The sequence below is a fragment of the Ascidiella aspersa genome, chromosome 3 (genome assembly GCF_963924565.1).
Source record: "Ascidiella aspersa chromosome 3, kaAscAspe10.2, whole genome shotgun sequence".
NCBI classification, from domain to species: domain Eukaryota; kingdom Metazoa; phylum Chordata; class Ascidiacea; order Phlebobranchia; family Ascidiidae; genus Ascidiella; species Ascidiella aspersa.
This window is the reverse complement of record NC_139449.1, coordinates 13152595-13165621: the sequence shown is the minus strand read 5'-3', so window position 1 is coordinate 13165621 and position 13027 is coordinate 13152595. Positions and strand designations below refer to the sequence as shown.

The 13027-nt window shown below is 35.4% G+C and overlaps 1 protein-coding gene across 1 annotated transcript; it reads left to right on the top strand.

Annotated features, from left to right (window-relative positions):
• The first annotated feature begins 7553 nt into the window (after positions 1–7553).
• Positions 7554–12289, top strand: LOC146160278 (protein DDI1 homolog 1-like). Its single transcript, XM_083384299.1, has 6 exons — positions 7554–7874; positions 7968–8164; positions 8230–8438; positions 10441–10681; positions 10801–10981; positions 11227–12289. Exons 1-6 carry the CDS (start codon positions 7569–7571, stop codon positions 11479–11481), a joined length of 1389 nt encoding a protein of 462 aa, XP_083240425.1. The 5' UTR covers positions 7554–7568; the 3' UTR covers positions 11482–12289.
• The last annotated feature ends 738 nt before the right edge of the window (positions 12290–13027 follow it).

The following is a 13027-nucleotide window of genomic DNA, read 5'->3' as shown; positions in this document are numbered from 1 at the left end:
TAAGAAACACTGCCGTTTAGCAAACAGGAGTTGTTAATCGTACTGCTCAAGGTTAAAATACTTGAAAATTTAGCACAGAACAACTTAGAATGCTTTTTTTGCTTTTCGAGGCTTTTAATTACCGATGTGTTTCTTGCGATACAATGGACATATTGCAAAGACGGTATAAATCGATCTGGCCCGCGGGCCGTATTTTGTCCAGGTCTGCGTTAGTTGCTCGCCCAACAACACTTGATTGACACCTAATGATTAGGCGTAGGTTATCTGCTGACAATAGTGGGGCGGTTGACTTAATGGACATGGACTTCAGTAACTATACGTTATTGGTATAGAGGCAATTAAATTACACCAGCGATACAAACCGCTACTTACACCCTTAATACTGGAATCATCTGTTTTGTAGAACAATGGCACTTCGTAGAACAATACCAAAAGACATACAATTAAAGTCGTTCTGCTTTCGAATCCAACTATAACTAAACAGATAAATTTACTTTTTTCAATTGTGCACGGGCATATACAGGTGGACAAAAGTCATTACCCACATTTGGAGGTCCTACAACTTAAAAATTTTGGAAGATAGATGCCTTATAATTGTTTGCGCTTGGAGCAAGCCTATAATGCGATGTTTTTTATGTAACCATTTAGCTGTTAGGTCAATGGCTTACAGCCTGTTTGACACATGATAAATATGGCTTTTTAAGCAAAAAGTATAGCCAGTTCAACCTACTAAACGAAAAATTTCAGCCCTTCGCGCGAACGCATTTCCTCCTTGCATGTATTTAGACCAGGGGTTCTTAAACTGGGGTCCGCGAACTAGTTTTAGGGGGTCCATGAAGGCCTACTTAAAATATTAGTGCATATTTAAGAAGTAATCTTTTTTTAAAGCGGTAAAAAAAGTTTAAGAACCCCTGATTTAGACTCAATTTATTCATTGTGCACGAGTTGACCGATAACAACATATGGGGCGCCGTTCAGAGAAAAACTAATTCGCTTATACGCACAACTTTTGTCCGATTATAGCTTAAATCAGAGTATAATTTTGTCCGATTTAAGCTAAATAGAACAAAAGTTTAATCGGACAATTAACTCAAATCGGACAACATCTAAGTCGGAAAGTAATCTTAATTGACTGATTTAGGTTAAACGAGAAAACAATTTGTCCCTTTAAAATAAATCGGAAAGTTTATTAGTCCCCTTTAAATAAAAGAATTAGCCTACGTTGATATAATGATATAATTAAGTTCAGTGGTTTGCGGGTCGTATCAAAATTAGTCAAATTTATTTCTGCCTTAAGTTGAAATAAAACTGGTTTGGTTTATAGGCGTGTGGGAGGTATGGGTCCGGATTAATGAGTCTTCATTTATATAATTGCCAAGATGAATCGACCACACTCCTACAAGATTTGAGATGGCCTGTCTTCGTGAGGCCATTCAGGTCCAATTCTTTCCTTTAGTTCAGATACATGAACAGTCAATTTTTGCTGTCTTCAGTCAAAGCTGTAAAAGCCTCTCTTCTGGTTCAGTCACAAAAGCACTCAAGTTTGCTGTCTGAGTAGAAGCTATATAAGCCTCTATCTCTCTCTCTTTTTTTTATATTGATTGAACACGCTATTTATAGACGAGAATCAGTTAAGAAAATTTCTGCGATAAAGAAAGATTTACGTCATTAATTCTTATAATACTTAACAAAATATCACGTGATAACAAGGCGTGGTCTAAACCTTTTTCTCTCACTTATTTCTGACGCGAAACATACAAATTTTACGTCAAAATGCGATTGCGAAACAGCCTCTGTCTGCAGTTAAAATGTCAACAGTTTAAAAATCACACAACCGGGGAAACCGACTAATGTTCAGACCGCGGTGTTTTGAAACATATACAAAAAAACGGATGTAAATAACTTGACGCATAAAAATTGGTGTCAACAATTTGAATTTTGCAAATTCGCTGCAAATATTATGTGGTTGCAAGAAATCTACGTAACGGAATTTTACCGAAAACTTTCCGCTTATCGTTTGCACATTGGCTGCAAGGAGTAACGTAAACATTAGAATATGGTTACAAAGAATTTAGGCCATAGATTTTTACTGAAAATTTTCCGTTACGACACATCGATTAAAAAACAAAAATTCTCTGTGTAAACACAATATGACAAAATGGCTTCTACAAATATTCCCACGCTAGATTTTGGAACAGCTTGCATATTAAAAGCTGGTTATTTGTTTGTGAAATGTGTGTGGACACGTGGACGCGAAAATTGTTCGATCACATAACGCATTTGCGCAATTGTTTTAGTCAGATTCCTGATTCCTCGAGAAAGTTTTCTCTTTGGTGCCTGAATTAGCAACCGAGGACTTTGATGTCAGCGTTCGCTGAGTTGCTCGAAATTGTTGTGTGCTTGACACACCATTGCATTGCTGTGGATTGAGCTTTTCAGGCGATCTGTGCGGCAGCAGGGGAAACTCCCTGTTTGGTGCGTTGTAATTTTGACGTCACCGGAAAGCCATTCATTGTGCGCTGCGCTGTGCTGTGACCTTTCGCTGTCCAACGTGCTTTTGTATTCTGAAAAATGCGAAATATTTTTCGGCAGATGTGTGTTCGAAATTATCTATAGCAACACTCAGTATTCAAGTTATTTATTTTTTGGTTATAGACACACATATTTTCTATACTTATATATATATATATAGGCGCGACAGGTTACACTTAAAGTTTGAGACAATTAATTACTGGAATATATATTTACTCACGTTACACATCTTTTGCAATTCAATACAAAATTAAATTCTATTGATTTTTAACATTGAGCAACATTTCCTTAAAAATTTGCATTTTTTTAGTTTGCACAATTCGTTCAATGTTAGTTTTAAAATAACGACGCATCACAAGAAAATACGCTTTGAAGTTGCTGCTTATTCACTATTGCTTTCAACAAAAGGCAGGAAATTGGGTGTTCCTAAAGTTGTGATTTGAAAGCTAATGTTTCGCGTGTGGATAAATCATTATGCTTGATACGAGATGTTTAAACTCGTGTGTAAACGCGGCTGCGTGATGAGAGAAAAACAGACAAAAACCCAAAACGTACCAAATGTTTAAAAGAATTCGGAAATTTAACACGAAATTATTTCGTGCACAACAAAATTAAGTCGTGATTCACAAGTTTAACGCGTTGATTTCAAACTGTTGAGCTCCAAGCACAAAAATTAAGCTCTTTTAACATTTATCAAAAGATCGTGCGATCGATGTTTAAGCTTAGACTTCATAGATATAGACTATACATAATTTGCGAAATGCGATACATAATGGTTTAATAAAAAGTCGCATTAAAACAATTTACAGACCTTTCAGTCGATATTTTTACTTATTATAGATATAATTTTGTTTTTATTTTAAAAGATAATAGATTTTTCACCTGATAAACTAGGCAGAATCAGTTATTGTGAAATCCATGTGCAATTGCGGTTTCCATAATTCCTAGCGGTGATGTCGTTATCGGCAACGCTTGTTTGTATTTCGTGTTTCGAATTCCAAGCAAATGCTTTGCTGACGCTATGGAGCGTCTCTTCACGTATCTTTCGATGAGATTAATTTCTTCTAAAGCTGGCTTCTTGCAAGTTCCAAACATGACAGTTTTTAGGCGGCCGTTTGTAGGTGGTCCATACAGATTAAGGCACATATTTTTTCTTTGAGCTTCGTTTCTTCAGTCTTCTTGGGAAAGTAGTTTGCAGGTGGTTCGTTCCTCACTCGGGTCGCGCCAATTTTTAGGGGTGTGGGTCCGATTAATGAGTCTTCATTTATATAATTGCCAAGATGAATCGACCACACTCCTACAAGATTTGAGATGGCCTGTCTTCGTGAGGCCAGACAGGTCCAATTCTTTCCTTTAGTTCAGATACATGAACAGTCAATTTTTGCTGTCTTCAGTCAAAGCTGTAAAAGCCTCTCTTCTGGTTCAGTCACAAAAGCACTCAAGTTTGCTGTCTGAGTAGAAGCTATATAAGCCTCTATCTCTCTCTCTTTTTTTTATATTGATTGAACACGCTATTTATAGACGAGAATCAGTTAAGAAAATTTCTGCGATAAAGAAAGATTTACGTCATTAATTCTTATAATACTTAACAAAATATCACGTGATAACAAGGCGTGGTCTAAACCTTTTTCTCTTACTTATTTCTGACGCGAAACATACAAATTTTACGTCAAAATGCGATTGCGAAACAGCCTCTGTCTGCAGTTAAAATGTCAACAGTTTAAAAATCACACAACCGGGGAAACCGACTAATGTTCAGACCGCGGTGTTTTGAAACATATACAAAAAAACGGATGTAAATAACTTGACGCATAAAAATTGGTGTCAACAATTTGAATTTTGCAAATTCGCTGCAAATATTATGTGGTTGCAAGAAATCTACGTAACGGAATTTTACCGAAAACTTTCCGCTTATCGTTTGCACATTGGCTGCAAGGAGTAACGTAAACATTAGAATATGGTTACAAAGAATTTAGGCCATAGATTTTTACTGAAAATTTTCCGTTACGACACATCGATTAAAAAACAAAAATTCTCTGTGTAAACACAATATGACAAAATGGCTTCTACAGGCGTTTACGTGTTCCTTTCCTTGTTCAATTGAAGATTGGCTTTTTTTTAGGCTGTTGGTACTGTTATTCGATCTGGCGGTCCTAACATTTTTGATAAATTCCGGTAGTGTTTGTATAACTTTTAACAGTACAACTGGAGTCTTCAGTTTTTTATGTAGCCTGTTACTGACACCTGTCACTGCGCAATGACAGGCGAGTTTTTACCTGTCACTGCGAATTTCTTTGAATATAATGGTGTACTAACCTTGATATATATTTAAATATATTGCATTATATTTTTCTCTGGATGTTTTTTCTGACTACAGCAGTGGTCGGCAAACTATTTTCGTCGCGGCCCAAAATACTCTTTTCGGAGCTATATTGAAGGCCCACTACGTAAAACCACTACGAAAACGGTGTCAGAAGTTTAAGGCATTAGAATGGCGTCACAAAGTTAGAAACACTTGTTTTTCTCGAACAAACTCGTTGGCAAATATGAGGCTAAAATCCAGTTTAATTGAGCAAAAAAACGTGGGTTCATTAGATTTACATTGGCAAAACTTCAATTAAAAGAATACGTGAGGCATATGGCACTTAAAAAATTCCAATATTGCTCGAAATAACGGCATTTATAGTATAATTTAACAGAAATTGAACTGTACAGTTATGAGACACACGACGCAAGAAATTATAGAATGTCGCTTTTTGGCTGAATAGATTTAAGTATAAAACTTAACATAAACGTACATAAAAATCCTTGCATTTGACTTCAAAAGTAACATCGTAGTTCAAGTAATTTGGGAAACTTGTTCTCCAACCAACCGGTGTGGTATTGTGCAACTCAAGCAAGTTTATCGCGCGAAAAAGTTTACCACTATATCATCTCCACAGCTGAATTGTGGCACCCGCAATTACGTTAAACGTTCGCATGAAACACGTAGAAAGAAATCCATTACGTTAATCTTGTTTTAAAATTTGGATAAATGTTACTCATGATACAATAGCCATATTGCAAAGTTGAATAGAAAATTATATTTAACTGCATATATTTTGAAAATTACAATTTGCAGAGAGTCTATTACACGGCGCTTTGATGCCGAAATCACTGCCATACGATAATGTAAAACATAGCGGTAGTTGAAAAATTTTGCGTTAAATATAGTTAACGTTGGCAAAAAATATAGTTAAACAGGCACTCTCGGGGCCCCATTTGGCAAGCGGGCCTGAACAACGCTAGGAAATATAATTCTTAGCCACATGAACTCTTAAAATACAGAAATGAACGTACGGCTCTCAGCCGGCCCACAACTACATGATAACACTAAACTATTCCAAAGTAACTCGCGGCCAACTAAAAATGGCTCTGCGGCCCACATTTGGGCCGCGGCCCACAGTTTGCCGATCACTGGACTACAGGTTTGCTTTTTCGTTGCTATCAGTGTTTTTTTTATTTGCAAATTCTTTGAAAAAGGCCATGTCTTACAGCGTGTAATTAGAAGTTTAAAAAATATTTTAAAATGTTTACATATTAATAGAAAGTTTGAAGATGACTCTTTTTGTTTATGATTTTGGAGCTGTAAGTCATAAGCCGGATACCATTCGAACTTAAAGGTCTGTCCAATTTTCCATGACGAGCCATAGGCCTAAAAACTAACCTCTTATGTGTCGTGAGCTGCTTTTTTAAGTTTTGGGTATGTACTCTCTGGAACCCTCTGTTTTCATCTTCACATTTTTGTTTTTTGCTAGGATTAGATGTCATCGCTTTCGTTTTGCAACTGGTGTATTTAAGCAGACTAAACTGAGCTATAGCTTACACTGTCTTAGCAATGAAATTGCGTTGACTTGCTGTTAAGTGTTAACTAAATCTTTGGACAGGGTTGGGCGCTGGTCTAGAATCCTACCACAGTTCTAAAATCAACGCACAAAATTTGAGTTAGCATGCGGGTTAGCGTTTGGGTGTGGGTGGGTCAAGTATTATTATATTCCAAATTTAATAATAATACTTGACCCACCTTAACCCAAACGCTAACCTGTACCCTAACCCAAATGGTGTTTCGTTGTGGTAGGATTCTAGACCAGCGCCCAGGGTTGCCAGATGGAAAAATAAAAAAAGCCAAATTTACTACAAAGTCTAACAAGCCTATGTTTTTCCTTAAATTAATAAAAATACAATAAATGATCATGCTTGTACATTAAATTTCTCTTTTTGTGGCAATTATTTTCAATTTTTTGTCGCTTTTTGTAAAATTTTATTGGTATTTTATCTCTTTTTGTACATTTTTTTGGCAATTTTTAACTTTTTGTGATAGTTTGATCTCTTCTTAACAAAAAACTCATAAAATTTCGAAATGAAACAAAAAAAGCCTAAAAAAGCCAAATTTCATTTGGATATTTTTTGAAAATAAAAAATCCCAAGAGGTTCAAAAAAAGTCTAAATTTTCAAATTTGGCTTTAAAAAATCCAAACTGGCAACCCTGTCTTTGGATTCTATGTCTAGTGTTACGTGATAAACGAAATGCTGGCCTAAATAAAGAAAAGAAAAAGAAAGAAACATACTTAAACGGTATTCTTGGTGGCCTTCTTTTACAATTTCTTTGGAATTTTACAATACGACAAGAAGAGCCAAGGCTTAAACTATATGTTTGGCTGTTTTAATTATGTAAACATAAAAAATATTAGCGCCTACCGCAACCTTTGGCCTTGTTTTGCTATCATTGTTTTTTTGCACCAATTTCTCCGCATTTCTGGCTGATTCTTTAGCCAAAATAGTTGCCAAGTCACCAGTACTCTGCCATACTGCTTTGATCGTATGTCAAATTCCGCGATATATCCACCAAAAAATTTTTTTTTTGTAAGACGGTTGTGGCATGCCAAAATTTACCCATCACCTAAAGTGCCATGCAGAAGCATGTTTGAATTATTCTAACAAGAAAAAAAATATATATTTTTGTTTACATTATATCCAGATCCCCAGGTTATATTAAAATGATACTGGTTAATGTGTATGTTCCTTCAAAAGATTGCCACTTCAGTATTGAGGTTGGACCTGATTTGACTGTTAAAGATTTTAAAATAATGTGCTCGGTTGAATGTAATGTCGCACCACAGTTGATGACCATCTTTTTAAATACAAATCCATTGGCCGATGATAATAAAACATTAAAAGACTACAATATAAAATTACATGACATGTTTATTATACAAGAAGGAAGTCCTACTTCATCTCTTTCTAATACCTTTACACCTGGAGCAAGCACAAACTTGCCTGGACTGGATTTCCGCAACATTCAGGTACAAATTCTGAAATAAATTATAACTTTTGTAACTAAAATAATTTCCAGATTAAGTACTATTCTTTCTAGTAAAATTAAAATTGCTTTATAGATTCCTGGTAGTTCCAACGCAAGAACTGCTCCACAAACTTCAACTCATCCTAATTTTAATGACCCAAGTACACTACGCCAGTGGTTTCTTAGTAATCCCCGCGACTTAGCTCTTCTAAAGGAAAGAAACCCTGCTTTGGCGGAGTCAATTGAACAAGGCAACTTAACTGAACTTGCTACACAATTACGGGAAATCCAGTATGTTTTTATTAATTTTTTAATATTTTATTATAACATATTGCAAATGTTCTTTGATGCTACAGAGCAAACAATGAACTCGCCAAACGCGAGCACATGCAAATGTTGACCGCAGATCCTATGGATCTGGAAGTCCAGCGTAAAATAGCTGAAGAAATCGAGCGAAAAAACATTCAAGAAAATATGAACATGGCTATAGAAGAAGCCCCTGAAAGTTTTGGCCAGGTCATAATGCTTTGGATTAATTTAAAGGTCAATGGTCATTATGTTAAAGGTATGTTTAAATGACATTTGTGCAGCTGGTCATAATTTAAGTGTGCCACCTCTGATTGAATCTTTTCACTTGCAATTTTTTAATATTGCTGTACATACATTAAAAGTTGTTAAATAGTTAGTTCACAGCTGACACAAATTTTGTAAGTGTGAGCTCCATCCTTCGTTTCATTCACGGTTGTTTGTTTGAAATATTTTCTTTGCAATGGATGTACATTGTACAAGCTATACGTTGATCTATTTTGGTTGAAAGGACTAATGTATGATTTTGAAACATTACATATTGTAAAGTGAATGCTCGCCCAGTACTGCAATAAACCCACCAAGATAGTGTGTCAATCTACTCTGCCCCCAAAAAATGACTCATGGGACTGTCTTTCACTGAACAATGAACTTTAATAAATCTTGCTGACAAAGTTGTAGATTAGACTTTGAGCATTGTTTGTCAGCCATGTTTCATTTTTCCTTGTGGCGCACATAGCAACCAAAGCATATTATATTTGTTCGTTTACTAATGATAACCTTAATTGACAATACTGGTTAAATATATTTTGTTATATGGAAAAAGTTGGCAAACAGAATAAATATTCAAAGATCTTAAAAGAGACATTCAGTAGACTTTATGAATATTTGGCCAACAGCAAGGATTTCAGTGGCCTGTAAAAAAATTTTGGTGGGTCTGTAAAGCTTTCAGCGCTATTATGCAAGAGGAAATATTTGTCATGTAAAAAGGTTTTGCATGGCAGTTAGTTGGCCATCGCAACGAAACACAGTGATTCTTGACTCCGTTTAAAGTAATCCCATCACATTTTTGTTAGCTTTTTTTAGCATGTAAGTGGCAGAAGAGCTCTGTAACAACTTATCAAACACATGTGGCAAAATATGATCTTTACAAGCCTAGCAATTGGATTACTACACCAACTTATTTTGGTAAAAACTTTGTTTACCAGGAAAACATCAAAATCATTATTCCTGCAAATCCAAACAGTATTTAATGCTAAATTATTACTTGATGAAGCTTATAATAATAGCCTTAGGCTGGTGCTCATCAGTTATCTGGCCCTCAATCGTCAGGACTTTACAGGTAGATTAATAAAACCCACTAAGTACTTGCAGGATATTGCACGCTTTACTTTTCAGATTTAAACATACATCTTTTTACATTTGCATTTTTATTTCTTTATTACTTGATTAATCCGCTTAGCATCTAGTTATTTGTTATAACTAGGTTGATTACATTGATTTAAACAATGCATTGTTGTACTGAGTACTCCATTAGTGGCTTGGCGTGGTCAGTCACTCGTTTGAATGTTTTGACGGCCGGTGGACCACAAAAATCAGGTTTATGCAAAACTTGCTTTTAGTTGATATTTGTAGCATATCAAAAAGAAATATAACTATTAAAAATGTCCGACTTCCCCCCCCCCCCAAAAAAAAAAACACAAAAAACAAGACATTGAATATTTTATTTTATTTTTGGAGAAAACCGGTTAAAATGAATTGAAAATTTTGTAAAAAAAGAATTGAAAATTTTGTACACCTGTAGAGCATAGTTTTAAAATAGTAATTGGTATAATTTCAAATCGCCACCGAAAAAAGACACAGTAAATACTGTTTAATTAACGTGTCAAAATCAGAGATACACAACTATTTGAAGCAAAAACAAAGTTCAAGCTCTGAACGTAATGCGTTAAACTGAATCTTTGTGGTTAATTATGTCAGTTTGTGTATTTATACGTTCACCGTATATTGCTTTAGCAAAGATTTACAGTTAAAATGTAGTTGGATGTAATTCAAAACTAAATTTGAAAAAATTGTAAACCGAACAACAAAATTTTTAACTTTTTTGTTAAGTTAAAAAATATCACCCTAGGCCTAGATATTACTAATATTAGTTTATACATATATTTTTTAAATTTTAGAAATAGCTCTTTTTACCACACATTTTAGTAACTTGTTTATTACATTAACAATTGTTTTATGTGCTGTTGAATGTTTCACAGCTTTTGTTGATTCTGGCGCTCAAATGACCATTATGAGTTCAAAGTGTGCTGAGGAGTGTAACATTATGAGGCTTGTTGACAAGCGATGGGCTGGAGTTGCAAAAGGTGTTGGTACACAAAAGATTGTGGGACGTATCCATCTAGCCCAGATTCAGATAGAAAATGTTTTTATGCAATGCTCATTTTCGATACTTGAAAATCAGCCAATGGATGTCTTACTTGGGTTGGATATGCTTCGCAGGTTTGTTGCTAGTGCTAGAAGCTAGTGTCATATTTAGTTTTAGTGTTTGGATGTCGTTTTAAAAGGCCGAGTCCTATTTATTGAAAAAATTATATTTCGTTGATTTCTACTTTTTGCAGGCACCAGTGTGTAATCGATCTTAGGGAAAACATGTTGACCATTGGAAGCACAAACACCAAAACAAAATTCCTTCCTGAGAGCGAGTTACCATCGCATGGCAGAATTCATGATCCAAATGCAGCACAACAAACTCACTCAGAGGTTACAGATATGGAGGAGGACATCAACAAAGCCTTAATGGTAGTTTGGTTATTGGTTATTCCTTCCGAAAATCGTTTTTGTTTTATTTATTATTATTTAGATTTTTTTCAGTTTTTGTGTACCTTCAGGTGATAAGTGACCTTACTCAATATTCACGTTTTTATTTTTATCAATATTCACGTTTTTACTTTTAGTCGTACATCAAGACCGTTGTTTGGGTAGAATTAAACATTGGTGAATTAAGGTTCTGCAGGGTTTTGACTGTGTATCGTTTTGATGTTAAGGAATCTGCGGCCGAAGCTATTAAACGTGACGAGGAGAAAACTCAAGGGTCAGCTGGAAGTTCATCAACCTTGGGTGGAGTCACGCCTACTTCTTCAACCAATCAAGGCAGTGCATCATCCACCTCGTTTGAAGGCAAAGTCAAGCAACTTATGGAGATGGGATTTGAGCGACCAAAGGCAGAAGCCGAACTGCAGCGCGTTAAAGGCGACCTGCAACTTGCAATTTCTAATTTGTTGAGCGGCAAAGTGCAATGATACAACCATTCACTGCGTAAGTAAAAGCTGCAAGAGGGTGGGATACATGATGCTGCATAATGAGAAAAGTACATTTCGTATGCTTACGGAAAAGTATAATATTTGTTGGACGCTGGCCTCCATCTTAGAAAAGTTTTCCCAATGCAACATCCGGAATGTGTTAAAACTCGCATACGCGTGCCATTTCCATACCTTTGAAATCATTTGACCAGGGGTTCTTAAACCTTTTTAGCACGAACTCCCCAAAAAACTGTTTGTTTGGGTTAATAAGGGTCGGCATGAAGTGTTTTTTGCCGTCATAAATCCAGTAGACTTAAGAAACCGGCTGTTTTAGGTCTTACAAATGTGAAATGGAGTATAAATATATTCAAGAAGAAAATGCCGAAGTGTTTTTTATTAACCTCCTTACAAGTTTTCAAATATACTTCCTACATTTGCTTTTTTATATTTTTCATGAACGAGTACAGATAACTCTTTTTATTCCGATATGTTGGATCCTACCTCCAGTCCAGTGGCTAGTTAACATCAAATTCTAAAATATCTATATCTAAAAGTTTAATCTGTCCAGTTTTGTTATGAGTTGCTAACGCACTTAATGTTTTATTTTTGGTATGCAACCCTGGAGTTATTTTGGGAAATTTAACCTCGTCGAACATTTTTGTTTCTTTGACCACGAATGTAACTAAAAACAGCTCACTAATTTTTTGATAGTAGACCTATTTTAGCCTAAAAATGTTCAGTGGAAATACTTTTTTCCGTTTTATGTTTTTAACGTTGTGAAGCTTGCAATTCTGTGATATCAAATAAAGCCGACAAAATGCACTAGTTGCCGTTCGATTGGACGTAATTGTTTTAGTATAGTTAGTAATGCATGATGTACCAACCCACACCTCTGTCTTTTGCCGTGTTTACTAGTTAAGGTAGTATTTAGAAAAAGATTAGTTACGGTTTGCGATTTTCCAGCTAGTGAGATCTGCATACAATATATGGCAAAAATACAAAAAAATTAAAGTAAAAAACGCGAGCAACAACACGACAAAAAAACAATTTGCAAAAACTAGTCACTGTAGCAGTACTTAACCAGTTGTCTGTAGCGTGCAAGATGTTCATGGTGTTGCCATTCTAGAGGTTATTCCACGTTTTTATCTACGTTTGCTCAGAAAACAACACAGCTTTCATTCAAACATATTTACTTCTAATATTTTGTGCATTTCGGCTCCTATTTTTTCCCTTGTCCTTCAAGAGACTTTCTTACCCATTACTCTATAAAAATATTTTCCCCTGCCTAATATTAGGTCGTCATTTAAAATTTTAAAGTATGTCGCTAAGCGTTAGTATTCCAAACTTTGCGGTTTTCCTATCTTTTTATTAGGTTAAATATATCAATATTTTGTTGCGAAAATTACGGGGAAATGCGCTAAGATACTAATTTTTCTACTATTTAGTTTACTCCCTGTGAGGTGTACAGCATAAAACAGTGTTTCTTAACCTTTTTACTACCCGCGCCCCTTGGGTAATTGCCCTGTGCCTTGCGCTCCCCTTAACT

Coding starts and splice junctions, on each gene's coding strand:
- LOC146160278 (XM_083384299.1), top strand. CDS start 7,569: ATGATACTGGTTAATGTGTATGTTCCTTCAAAAGATTGCCACTTCAGT. Junction 8,165..8,229: donor ACACAATTACGGGAAATCCA/GTATGTTTTTAT, acceptor TTGATGCTACAG/AGCAAACAATGAACTCGCCA. Junction 10,682..10,800: donor GGGTTGGATATGCTTCGCAG/GTTTGTTGCTAG, acceptor TACTTTTTGCAG/GCACCAGTGTGTAATCGATC.